This window comes from Coenobita brevimanus, chromosome 71 (genome assembly GCF_032717465.1).
Source record: "Coenobita brevimanus isolate Jiangsu-jjx chromosome 71, ASM3271746v2, whole genome shotgun sequence".
NCBI lineage: Eukaryota > Metazoa > Arthropoda > Malacostraca > Decapoda > Coenobitidae > Coenobita > Coenobita brevimanus.
Genome location: NC_137024.1, coordinates 3,301,497 through 3,314,725, shown reverse-complemented (window position 1 = coordinate 3,314,725; position 13,229 = coordinate 3,301,497). Strand labels below are relative to the sequence as shown.

The 13,229-nt window shown below is 42.3% G+C and overlaps 1 protein-coding gene across 1 annotated transcript in view; it reads right to left on the bottom strand.

Annotated features, from left to right (window-relative positions):
* mei-41 (ATR serine/threonine kinase meiotic 41) overlaps positions 1 to 13,229 on the bottom strand; it is a 213,916-nt gene that overhangs the window by 108,436 nt on the left and 92,251 nt on the right. Inside the window, exons 27-29 of the mRNA XM_080277708.1 lie at positions 10,081 to 10,188; positions 6,921 to 7,051; positions 1,776 to 2,048 (exon numbers count right to left, since the gene is read on the bottom strand). Of these exons, the coding sequence (XP_080133834.1) occupies positions 1,776 to 2,048; positions 6,921 to 7,051; positions 10,081 to 10,188 (512 nt within the window). The remainder of the gene's footprint in view (positions 1 to 1,775; positions 2,049 to 6,920; positions 7,052 to 10,080; positions 10,189 to 13,229) is intronic.

The following is a 13,229-nucleotide window of genomic DNA, read 5'->3' as shown; positions in this document are numbered from 1 at the left end:
TCATAATGAAACTTCTTAACCATCATTTATCGTCCTTGTGAATAAGGAATTTCTCATAATTCTAACAAGTTCTCATTACTCTAGCTAAGTTAACCCCCAGATAATTCTAGCAATATTTCCATCTATACTAACTCAACCCAAACAAGATGCTAGGGAGGGGCACCTTCATGTGATGGCATAAATATAACAGGGTGGCTCCACTGATGATTATAGAAATGTCTCATCTCACTCTGTCCCCTGAAAAAAAGGAGGATGGTGGACAGCAAGAGAAAGGTATTTTCAATCTGTAGTCCACCAGATTCAGTTTTGGGTGAATTTGGGGCTTCATCTACAGCTAATTTCTCAGTCAAATTAGAACCATATTTCCAATATTGATATTTAATGAGGAATGTCATAGGTGAGTGCAGAGAGTATGAAACATTCCTTCTGGGGGTGATTGTGACCAAGACCCAGAGCAGCTTCACCACTGCCACAGCAACTATCCAACAACACCCTCCCAGCCCTGCTATCTTGATGTACAGTTTCATTCACAAGTGACAAGCCAAATGGTTTCCTGTAATCCAGAACACTGTTGATTGCACTGGGTGATAACCACATAACCAAGTGTTGAAAGTGCTCCAACCAAATGGGGTTTGTCAAGGTTACAGCCAAGGAGTGGTTGGGGTTTATTGCTCACATAATGCCACTCACAGACGTGAGCAAGGCTGGTTACACTTGCCATCAAAGTTGGGACTGAATTGATCAGCCACAGACCCTAAGGCTCATGATGGGAAAAACAGAAGAAAAGAAAGAAAGAAAATGCTTTGTGCAGCATTTCAGACCTCTGGTCACATATTCAGTGTTACCTGGAGTACTGGAGAGGAGTTTAATGCAAGATATTTTTTTTTTCCTCTCAAGTAAATTACTTTTAATTTCTTGCACTTTCACTACAAGGTAGAGCACTGGTTGAGTGCTTAAACATCATTAATCCCTTATCAACCATCCATCCATCATCCAATCCTACGTTGCTCCATAAGCAGTGCAGGAGTCCAGGGCCAGGCAAGTTGGTCCTGACATTTAAGATGAGAGTGGTCAGCCTCACTCATTCCTGAGTGGCATTATGTGAGCAATAAACCCCAACTACCCCTTGGACATAAACCTTCACCGGCTCAATCTGATTGGAGTGCCGCAATTACCCACTAAACCATCAGGCACCACAGTTTGGTTATATGGTTACCACCCAGCATAGTAAATGGTTTCCTGGTGTACAGGAAACCATTCGGCATGCCACTCAGTGTACAGTCACCCATAGGCAGAAGGAAGAGGAAAGAAAGAAGGAAGGAAAGACAAAAGAGGGAGCGTAAAGTCACTCATAGGCAGAAGGACGAGGAAAGAATGAAGTAAAGAAAGACAGAAAAGGAAGGAAGGACATGAGGGAGGGGAGGAAAGGGCAGACACCTGGGAGCAGAACTACACTGAGTGAGTGGATGGTGAGTGCCCATTATAGTAAAAAATACTAAGACACACGAAAAGTCCAATTAATTTTTAAAAGTGATATTACTGTATATCCTCAAATCCATTAAACATCATCCTGCTAAATCAAGGTTAAAATTGTAGTTATATGTACTGTATCATGCAGTGTTTCAATCACCATAACTCTTACTACAATATAAGAAAACGTATCACATTCTCATATTTTTTTACCATGCAAGGCAAAGCATCAACTCAGACTTTTTATTATCTGGAGAAAGCAACTTAGGTTTACTATGCAAATATTTGTAAACATTTTCATTAACCTGGCTAGCTCTGGCTCCTTTCAGTAAATCCACTAATGAACACTCCCAAGAAGCAAGCCACTGCTGGAGGGATCTAACTCGAGGATTCCCAAATACAGGGAAAGGAGGAGTGCCAGTGGGGCGGTTGTTAGCAGTTGTGAGAGTGTACTTTGAAGTTAGTAGTGGGTATATGATCTCTTGCAGGTCACTGCGCAATTTTCCCCATGCTCTTGAACCCACTGGTGTGGCTCCCTCAGACCCACTTTCCCTGATGCCGTACAGCCGTGTCACCTCCTGCAAGATAAGCATGTCAAGTGATGTTGACATTAAAAAATTCTGGTTTCACTTTATATACCTGATGATGCATTCTTCCACTTCATTTTTGCGATGCAGATCATTTACTCAGCTTGTGAAAGACCTTGGGCTGCACCACATCACTCCAATTCAACACATCTCTCCTAACCTTAAAATAACTGTTTGACAGAGCCAAAGACAAAAGTGAAACACATTTCTATAGGCTTGAAAAGTAAAAATAATAATCTATCTATCTATTTATTGCCAGACGCCTCAATCCCGTTTGGGGTGGCCACAAACAAATCGCCTCCAAGTCGCCCTGTCCCCCGCCATTTCACTGCCCTGCTCCCAACTCACACCCCCCTCTCTCATATACCTCTCCACCCCATCCCTCCATCTCATCCTCGGCCTCCCCCTCCCTCTTCCCCCATCCACCTCACTCACATACACTCTCTTCGTCAGTCTTTCACCCTCCATCCTCTCCACATGGCCAAACCACCTCAGTGTGTTCCTCATAACGCTTCCTATCACATCCACATCAACACCACAACGCTCCATTATATCCTCATTTGTCAGCCTGTCTCTCCATGTGACTCCACAATAATAATAATAATAATAATAATAATAATAATAATAATGTAAAACAATAAAACCACACAAAGGGTAGGGAACTAACTCTGAATACCGTGCTGACAGCAGAGCTGTAGAGTAATCCACTTTCATTTTAACTTTATGCAGTAGCAGTAGTAGTAGTAGTAGTAGTAGTAGTAGTAGTAGTAGTACAGTAAAAGTCCTGTAATCTGAATGGCAGGGGACCAAGGGTCTATTGAGCTACTGATTTTTTTGGACTATTGGGAAGGACCTCTGAAAACATTTGAAATATGTACATGATCACTAAATAAACATTCACAATCATATGAGTTACTGTTTTACTTACCAGAAATACATACAAGAGTAGCTGAATAGTTGCAGGCAGGTACACTCATGATCACTAATTTCTGCTCAGGGTGCCCCCTTCCAACCCCTGTATACCCAGGGAAGTGGGGGGGGGGGGACAAATGAGCTCCACTCACCTCTACCCCAGCTCCCAACCCTCCTCCATATCATTACATCCCCACCCATCATTCTTAATTGGCAGTTACATCTCAAGCTGACCTCATACTTGACACTCCTAGTCACACTACTAATACACAAACATAAAACACTAGGATATGTAAAAAGTATACAATATAACTATGAACATGCTGCAAGCAAGAAATTAATACATTATAACACTGACAGTAAAACAAAAACATTTACAATGGCCATCCCAGGCCTCATGCATTGGGCACTTGTGAGCATGCATGTCTTTGTCTGCTTGTTTGTATGTGTGTGTAAAAAGTATACAATATAACTATCAACACGCTGCAGCAAGAAATTAATGTATTATGACGTTGACTTACTACCACCTCAGGCCTCATGTGTTGGGTGCACTGCTGTCCAAACACACACACACACATACACACACACACACACAAATACTCATACATACACACCCCACTGAACCCATGTTTTACTGACCTTGTTATGCCGTAGGTCTTCATTTGATGCAACCCAGTTGCATAACAAGGTTGTACTGTACTCGTCAAACTGCAATTAATCATACACCTACCAATGTGCCATGGAGCATCCTCCAAGAAACAGAGCTGTAGTTTTTTAAATGATGCGGAAACTTGCAACATCTTCTGCAGCACTGTTACAGACAAGCTCTCTCAATGCCCACCACCTGACCCATACAACAATGCAACAAACCTAGACACAGAGTGGTTGAACATTAAGACACTGCTTCAGAACACTGCAGAAGAAATCCTAGGCTTCTCCACTTGCCACCACAAGGACTGGTTTGATGAAAATGCTGAGGGCATACATGACCTTCTTGCAATGAAGGACCCACATATAACAACTGGTTGGCTCATCCTGGCTCCTTAACCCTAAAAACTGAATTTTAGAGCCTCAGACATGAAACCCAGAGAAAACTGCTTGACATGGAGAACAGACGATGGATTGTGGAGAGGGGGGGGAGGCTGCAAAGACTGGCTTATATTAACCCTATGGCTGATGACACTGAACGACCCCTTCAGTACAAGTGCTGTAGGCAACATAGTATAGCAATCTACAGTAAACTGTGAACAATCATGAGAAAGGAATGGTCAGTGGTATGTTTATAAGAACCTGCTCTACCATCCCAAGCGCTCAGGCAGTCAGTTCAACTCACATGTTATCATCCATTGGGTACAAGTTACAGTACTCATGAATGTGTAGTAATTTGATCAGTTTTTCCGCAAATCACAGCGAATCACAGGATGGGTTTAGGAAACTAAATATCACACTGCCAGGTGTGTCAGATGATTCACTTCACATATGTAAGTATATATACTCTCATCTTAAATGTCAGGACCAACTGCCTAGCCCCAGGCTCCTACGCTCCTCATGGGGCAATGTAGGATTGGATGATGGATGGATGGATGGAAATATACAAAAAATGACGATAGAAAAAATGGTCCCGCGGCCTGCCTGTGGTGCACACGAATGTATTACCTCACAGCCACTGCTAATGACCAACATGGTTACTAAATAAAAACCATCTATGGACCAACCAAATACAACACAGCCTCTATCCTATCTGCTGAAGGAGAGCTCCTGAAAAACAGCAAGCAATCCTAGAAAGATTGGCACAACACTTCAATACCATACTGAATCAGAGAAACCTGGTGGAGTACAATATCTCTGATAACACCCCAAATGCCCAACAAGCGGCAGACCTTGATGTCCCACTTACACCTGCAGAAACTATTAATGCCATCCAATCTCTAAAAAATGACAAAAGCTGTGGCCTTGATGGCATAACATCTGCACCAATCAAAAAGAGTGGCCAGTTACTCCACCAGCACCTCCATGACATCATACTATCTGGAACCAAGAATGAATTCCTTCTGAATATCTTACTTCTGATATTGTAACCATCTACAAGAAGAAAAGGGACAGTTCAAACTGTGACAACAGTAGAGGTATTTCCTCCATTGTGGAATGCTCTTTCAAAATCTGGAGTTCCAAACATTTCTTACCATCCTGAAGAGCCTGCATGACAACATGAATGCTTGTGTGTCCACAGGTGGGTGGAAATCCTAACCCTTCAACATGGATGTGGAAGAAAAGCAAGGATGTGTCCTGGCTCCTGTCATTATCAACATCTATCTCATTGCAGTCACCCTTTTAAGTTACCAACAAATGAATACTGATGATGGAATAAAAATCCAAGTCACTGTAGACAGTAACTTATTTCATCTTTGATGACTTCAAGCACAATCAAAGATTGAAATGGGTCATTTCCTACAGCTGCAATATACTAATGACTGAGCTGTCCTTGCACATACCCTAGAACCCCTAGAACTGTCTCACCATCATTTCCAACATATACCAGGCAATGGGGCTCCAAATAAATGTCAATGAAACAGAAATAATATCTCACAAGAAACAACCCAGCAGAGCCTCTTGCATTTCAGATATATGGCAAAAATTTAAAACAGGTGGAGAAATTTTACCTATGTTGGAAGTGTGCTCACAGATAAACATAACACTGATGCAGAAGTCCATGCATGAATCATCCATACCTCAGCATCTTTTGGACTTCTTACACCGAGTCTTTGAAAACATCAACCTGAGACAAAGGTATCAGCATATACTGCTGTATGCCCCTCCACCCTCTTATACAGTACTGAATCCTGAACTACCTATCAGCATCACATCAGACAGCTTGAGTCGTTTCACATCCGATGTTACGGTGCATCATAGGATTCACACGGGAGGATAAAGTCCCTCACTTACAAATTCTCCAGCAGGCAAAGTCAACCAGCACAGAAACCATGCTGGCTAAAAAAGCAGCTGAGATGGGTCAGACATGTGTTCCACATGCCTGAGAGTGGCCTTCCCTGCCAGGTTCTGTATGGCAAACTCCATGCAGTACACCACAACAAAGGGGTACAGAAGAAGAGATTTAACAATGACAACTCTGAAGAAATCCACCATCATACCAAAAGATCCTGAAACCAATACCTTGGAGGGGAATCAATGGTGAGCTTTCTACTGCGAAGGAACCATTCATCTTGAAGGAGCTCAGAACCTGGCCAGAGATAGACAATGGAGGCACAACTTAAAAAAGAGTTTTCCCAGCCAAACCAGACTTGACATGCAGTGTGGCAAAGTTTGCAGGTCCAGGACAGGTCTGCAGAGTCACACACGCTGGCACCAAAGACAATGAGAAACACACTATCCTTATGGGCACAGCAGGCATCATCTTTTGTGGCAGAAGAACGGCTTTAAGAAAGTAAGTCTGGTGGTGGTGGTGGCAGTGATGAAGGCAGCTCTTCAGAAGCTGCTCTCATTTGAGTAAATGCTTTGTGACCCCACAAGGACGAAAAGCACTTGCTCCAAAACAAAGCGTGGTTCAGAGATAGGTCTTGTACCATCGAAGAACACACTCTTCAACTATGGCGTCCACAGGCTTCCTTACTTTGTATCTTTCAAAAATCACATTATTCCTTATCCACTCTCTGCATTCCACCCAATTCCTCAACAATCCTGGCTCCATTCTTTTTGCTCCTGATTTTACATTTTCATGCCACACCAGTCTCATACAGAATATTCAAAATAAGATAAAACGTGAAAAATGTGACACATTAAAAAATGACTAGTTGATACTGCCCACAACTTGTCTGCTAAGTCAGGGTAACTCTGGATACAGAACTTTATGTCAAAGCTGTTCCAGACCAAAATACTGGATTAAATATCAAGCAATACTGTAAGAAAACAAAGTAAGCTAATTCATAATGTTACCTGCATGGCATAAGAGGCACATGTCTGGGTATTAGCATCAGTGGCAGCTAGGAATGCTCGTCCCAGTTCTGTCACCAACTGCACAATAAATGATTCAGATTCTATGTCCAGGTGGATTTCATTTAGTTCATCTGGAAAAGAACAGATTACCTTAGTATTATGCATGACTGCTTATATTATACAGATTTTAAATACGGCATCCTCCAAAATTAATAAACTGTCATTTTCCAAGCAGATGGAAAAGAATATATGGTACAGTGTACTTACTTATTCCATGCATGTCAAAAATGGCACTGGCATAATACTCAGCCTGGGGACAGAATCTCTTCAACCTGCCCTGCATCCTGCAAGGAGGACCCTGATCCAGCCTGGGGAGTGCAATCTCCCACATGGGAGGCTGTTGCTCCATACACCATTTTTTATACTATATGGGAAATAATTCTCTGACAGTCATTCTCCTGCTTCTCAAACTCGCTGGAGACACTGAGAGCAATTCTAGGCTCCATACACGATACATATACCTTGTTGGCTCCCTACTCATCGTAAGTACAAGACATACATACACATGGATCTGTTCAATGCACTTCGTGCAGAGAACAGATCACATGCACTATACTAACAAACGTCAGACAACGTCACTGCACACGAGTAGGTGACAGGTGTGACGCATCCACAAACATCCCTCCTATCAAACTAAACACAACTCTCTACACCCCCTCCAACAACTCCCCTACTCACAAAACTTACACACATCACAACTTAGACCATGCACACAATTGCTACTCCTACACCACAGACACACACCGGACGTACATTGTTTAACATATCTATCTATCTATAGCCAGACACTTTAATCCCATAGGAGGTGGCCAAAACAAATCGCCTCCATGTCGCCCTGTCCCCTGCCATCTTGCTGCCTTCCCCCCAGCTCACATCCTCCTTTCTCATATATCTCTCCACTCCATCCCTTTACCTCATCCTCAGTCCCTCCATCCTTCTCCCCCTCTCCCCCTCAGTCACATACACGTTACCATTCTACAACTAAATGCAGATGACCTCCACAAAATACATCAGAATAAAAACAATTCCTTCACAACCATGGCATATGCAAAGCACTCTTACAAGAAACAAAACTGACACACACACATACAACAGACCCCAAAATCAGACACTACTCACACATTTACTCAGACAAAGCTGAGGGTCACAGAGGAGGCTTCATCACATACATTCACCCATCAACCCACTACAAAAACACAACACAAACAACATAATAACGCTGGATATTTAGTCATCTGGTGTCACATCAGGTCACAAACAAAAAATCAACATTTTCACCAACTACATTCCCCCGGCACAACACAACCCTCAGCACCTCCTCTTAACACGGACACCTACCACTATCTTTGCTGGGGACTTTAATGCAAAAACATTGCCTGATATGAACACAACCAAAACAACCATAGAACCCTTGTCACTGCTTCACAACTTAACAACATGTACATTATCAACACCTTGCAATACACTCTCGTCCCTCACCAGGTAAACTGCACCCCACCCCCAGACATACCATTCAGTTCACCAACACCTGCATTCAAAACCACCTGGTGAACAGAATCCAGACTCTCTACAGATAATGTCATCAACATCATCATCATCACTACTAAAACAATCCAAACCTGCATGATCACCCCTAACATCCAAAAACTACAAGAAGGGACACTTTCAATGAAGAAAGAGAACAATACTTCAGCACACTAAACAATTCACCCATCACCAACAGTAACAGGCACATTATGAAGTTCAACATCATACTCCACGCTGACAAACATCACATCTCACAAGACAATAGAAGACATTGCAATCCAAACTCTACACTAGAGACTGCCTGCCTCATAAGACAACATGACAGACTTTAATAGAAATCATCTCTCCCATACACTCATGACACTATCACAAGGCTCCATGAACTAACCAGTGAGACTGAATCATATCCCATCACTTATAAAGGCTCCATCATGCTTGCATATGTTGGCCTTGGTCACCAAATGGTGGCTCTCCACGCTGCTTGATCTTTGGTAGCCTCCCGATTCAGTCACTTATTCACGAGGTCACATTCTGTGCCCTCATCCCAGGACTTTTTTGGTCTGACTCGCAACCCTACCACCGACCTTCACGTTTCTTACCTTCCAAACCTAACTGTCATCCTCCATCATCTTCACATGCCCAAACCATCTCAATCTACCCCTCCTCATCACAACATCGATACACTCCAGTCCCATCCTTCCTCTCAACTCCCCAGTCGTAATCCTAGCTCCCCCCAGGCCTTGCATTCAAAGATGCATCACACATCCATCTAATCATTGTCATTTCTGTACATCTGAGCCTACAAATATCCTATTCCTTTCCTGTCAAGGCCTCACTACCATACAACATTATACTTCCAATACATGCTGCATACTTCCAACACACATTGCATACAAAGATCCATTAGCATGGAGGGAGAGCCCTCTCAATGTCAGGAGAGGCAACAGTTCCATGAACTTCCTTCCACCACTCCTTACACTAGCCAAAATGCTAGCTCCAGCCCCTCCTCCAGGACATACCAACTCTTTCACACACTCAAGACTCTCCAGCAAGACCACTCCTTTCACACCTGACAATCTCTATCTGCTCTCCCCAACACACTGCACACGAAATCAGCATTATTTTGCAGTCTACCTCTAATACCATTACATCTCTTATGCACCTGCTTATCACAAACACTGCACAAGATAAATTATTTTGGACACCCTTGTTGCAAACTGTACATGGCCATACTCCCTCTACTTTGACTGTAAGTACTGCCACCAGCTCTAGATATCATCACTTTAGTTTTATCCACATTAGGTCTCAAACCCTTGTGCCCGATCCCATCTCTCCATTACCTAAATCTTTCCTTCGTCACCTTTTCATTCTCTGCAATCAACACCAAGTTATAAGCATACAGCACCTCCAATGGGAGTCCCTTTCTGATGTCAGATGAGAGAAAGCACCATGACAAACAATATGGGGACCAAGATTGACCCCTGATGCACGTAAACATTCATGGCAAGTACAAAGAATGCTTCAGGACGTACATATAACCTAGTCATTTTATACCATAATTACTATGACTAACCCTTATTTGAGACATAGGTGTACAGGTGACTGGGATCAATAGCACCAAGAAATCCAAGACACTCAGCCACTGCCAGTTGCACCTCCTCTCCAACCTCTCGGCACTGACCTGCAGCATAATAATTAGTAGCATTACTGAGACTATATGAAATAAATGGGATGCTTTTGAATGCCGTGAAAAGTATGTATGGGGGTGCTAGGGCTGCAGTGTGTGCATATGGTGAACTGAATGAATTTTTCTATCTGAATATGGGATTGAAACAAGGACATGTCATGTCTCCATGGTTGTTCAATTTGTATATGAATGAAGTTACAAAAGAGCTACAATAGTGGATGCTGAAGCGACCCTAACAAGAGAGGGCAGCATTTGGAAATTCCTATTCTGTCGTTTGCAGATGATACTGTACTGTTAAGTGAAGACCAAGGGGAACTGCACGGCTTGGTGAGTAGTTTGGGAGAGTTTGTAAGAAATTGAATCTAAAGATGAATGTAGAGAAGAGTAAAGTTATGGTATGCGTGAGAAATGAAGTAACTGAGGGTATAGTGAGGCTAGATAGTGCTGGGATAAGAGGATGTAACTGCATTTAAGTACTTCAGTAGTGTGATAGGTAAGGATGGAAATCTGGAGATGAAGTGCTTGAAAGGGTACAACAGGGAAGAAAGACTGCTGGTTCAATGAAACAGTGATAAGAAATAGGGAAGTGAGCATAGAAGTAAAAAAGTTGCTGCACGTTAGTACTGTGATCTGACATATGGAAACAAAGTTTGGACCTTGTTGGAAGGACATGTGTCAAGAAGGAGAGCAACGCATTTCTCAAAAAGCTTTCTATAACATCTACATCCACATCACAATGCTCCATCAATTCCTAATTTGTCAGTCTGTCTCTCCACATAACACCACCTCTCTCCCTCTAAACCTCACCTTCTCTTCCTCACAGAGTCTCAACTGTCTGACATGACTGATAGGAAACCCTTCTCAGTATCCTCCTACTTTCTCTATACTCATTTCAAAGCCAAAGGTGGCTGTTGTATATACCTATGCAACAACACATCTTGCTCTCGTGTTCCTGCACTTGAATCTCCTGAACTCTCTACTCTCTGGCTTTGGCTATCCTGTCATTCTCTGATTAAATATATCTCTGCTGTTTACTTACCCTCTAATTCTACTGGCTGAAAAATTCTTTGACTATCTTACTTCTAAGATGGAACACAACCTATCAATTTCTACTTTCTCTGAAATCTCCATTCTAGGTGATTTCAATGTTCACCACCACCTTTGGCTCTCCTCTCCTTTCACTGATCCACCCAGTGAACAAGTTCATACCTTTTCAATCTTTAACAGCCTTGAGCAGCTTGTACAGCACCCTACCCGTATTCCTGACCACATTGGAAAGTTCCAACATACCTGATCTCTTCCTTACAACTAATCCTTCAGCTTACGCCGTTAATCTTTTCTCTCTGTTGGGCTCCACCAGTTACAACTTATTACCTTAACCTGTCCTTTCCCTCAAGTAAGGCCAGTGGACCCTCCAAAGAAGCAGTAGCTATGGCACTTTGGAGCTGCTGATTGGGAAACCCTCTGGCAGTACTTTTTTTATTTTCCCCAGAATGATTATTGCTTCTATGGTCAAGAACTATCTGAGCGTGCCTAGCGCATTACAGAGGTTATGCTCTCGGGTATGGAAGCAGGCATTTGTTTCTTTTATCCTGTGAGTAATGCAAAAAAATAATAATAATAATAATAATAATAAAATAAATAAATAAATAAAACTTGCTTTAATCCCACTTGTTCTAATACTGTCCACAACATGGAAAGGGCCTACAAAAGGTACCAGAGCAAACCCATCCCAGAATCTCATCTCTTATGCTTCTGCCCAGATCGTGCTAAGTCTCTTCTTCGCTCTGCTAAAAATAATTTCATTCGTACTAAATCCTCTGAACTCTCCATCTCGAATTCTTCCTGCTTGATCTGGCACCTTGCCTAAAACCTTTCTAAAAACTTTACCTCATCATCCTTCCCTCCTCTTTTCCACTCTGATGGATCTGTAGCTATTTCTTACACTGATAAAACAGACCTCTTCACTCGGACTTTCTCCTCCAATTCCACCTTAGATGATTCCAGTGCTGTTCCTCCATCATTTTCTCCCTCTGACTTCCTCATGGTTGACATTAAAATGTCTTCAAACGATGCATTTTCTGCCATCACTGACCTCGATACTAACAAGGCATATGGGCCTGACAGGGTCCCTCCTGTTGTCTTCAAGAGCTGTGTTTCTGTGCTTAAACCCTGCCTAGGTAAACTCTTTCACCTCTATTTGTCAACTTGTACCTTTCCTTCTTGCTGGAAGTTTGCTCTCATTCAGCCTGTCCCAAAGAAGGGTGACCATTCCCAGTCCTCTATCACCCAATTGCTTTAACATCCTGTATTTCAAAAGTTTCTGAATCTATTGTTTAAATAAAAATAAATAAACAAAAAATAAAAAATAATGCACTTTTTCTATCACAACCGTCTTTCTGCCTGTCAGTATGGTTTCTGCCAGGGTCACTCCACTGACGATCTTCTCACGTATCTTTCAGACTTCTGGTCATCCTCCTCTCAGGACTTTGGTGAAAGCTTTGCCACTGCACTTGACAAGTCAAAGGCTTTTGATCAAGTCTGTCATAAATATTTAATTTCCACACTGCACTCTTATGGCTTCTATCCTTCCATCTGTGCCTTCATCTCTAGCTTCCTTTCTGGTCATTCTATAGCCATTGCTGTAAGTGGCCACCGTTCTTCTCCTAGAGCTATAAATAGTGGTATTCCTCAAGGTTCAGTCCTATGACCAACTCTCTTCTATTCATCAATGACCTCCTAAGCTGTACATCTAACCCTACCCACTCATATGCTGATGACTCTACCATTCACCTTTCCATCCACTTCCGACAGCATCCATCTCAGCAGTTACTTCAACAAACAAGAGATAAGGCTATGGCATACCTAATGCCTGATTTGGCTTGCATCTCTGATCAGGGTAAAAGTAATCTTGTTTTTAATACTTCAAAAACTCAGTTCTTACATCTTACAACCTGTCAAAATCTTCTGCAGGAGTATCCACAAATTTTTAACGTATCCAACTCAATCCTGCATCATCTTTAAAAATACAGGAG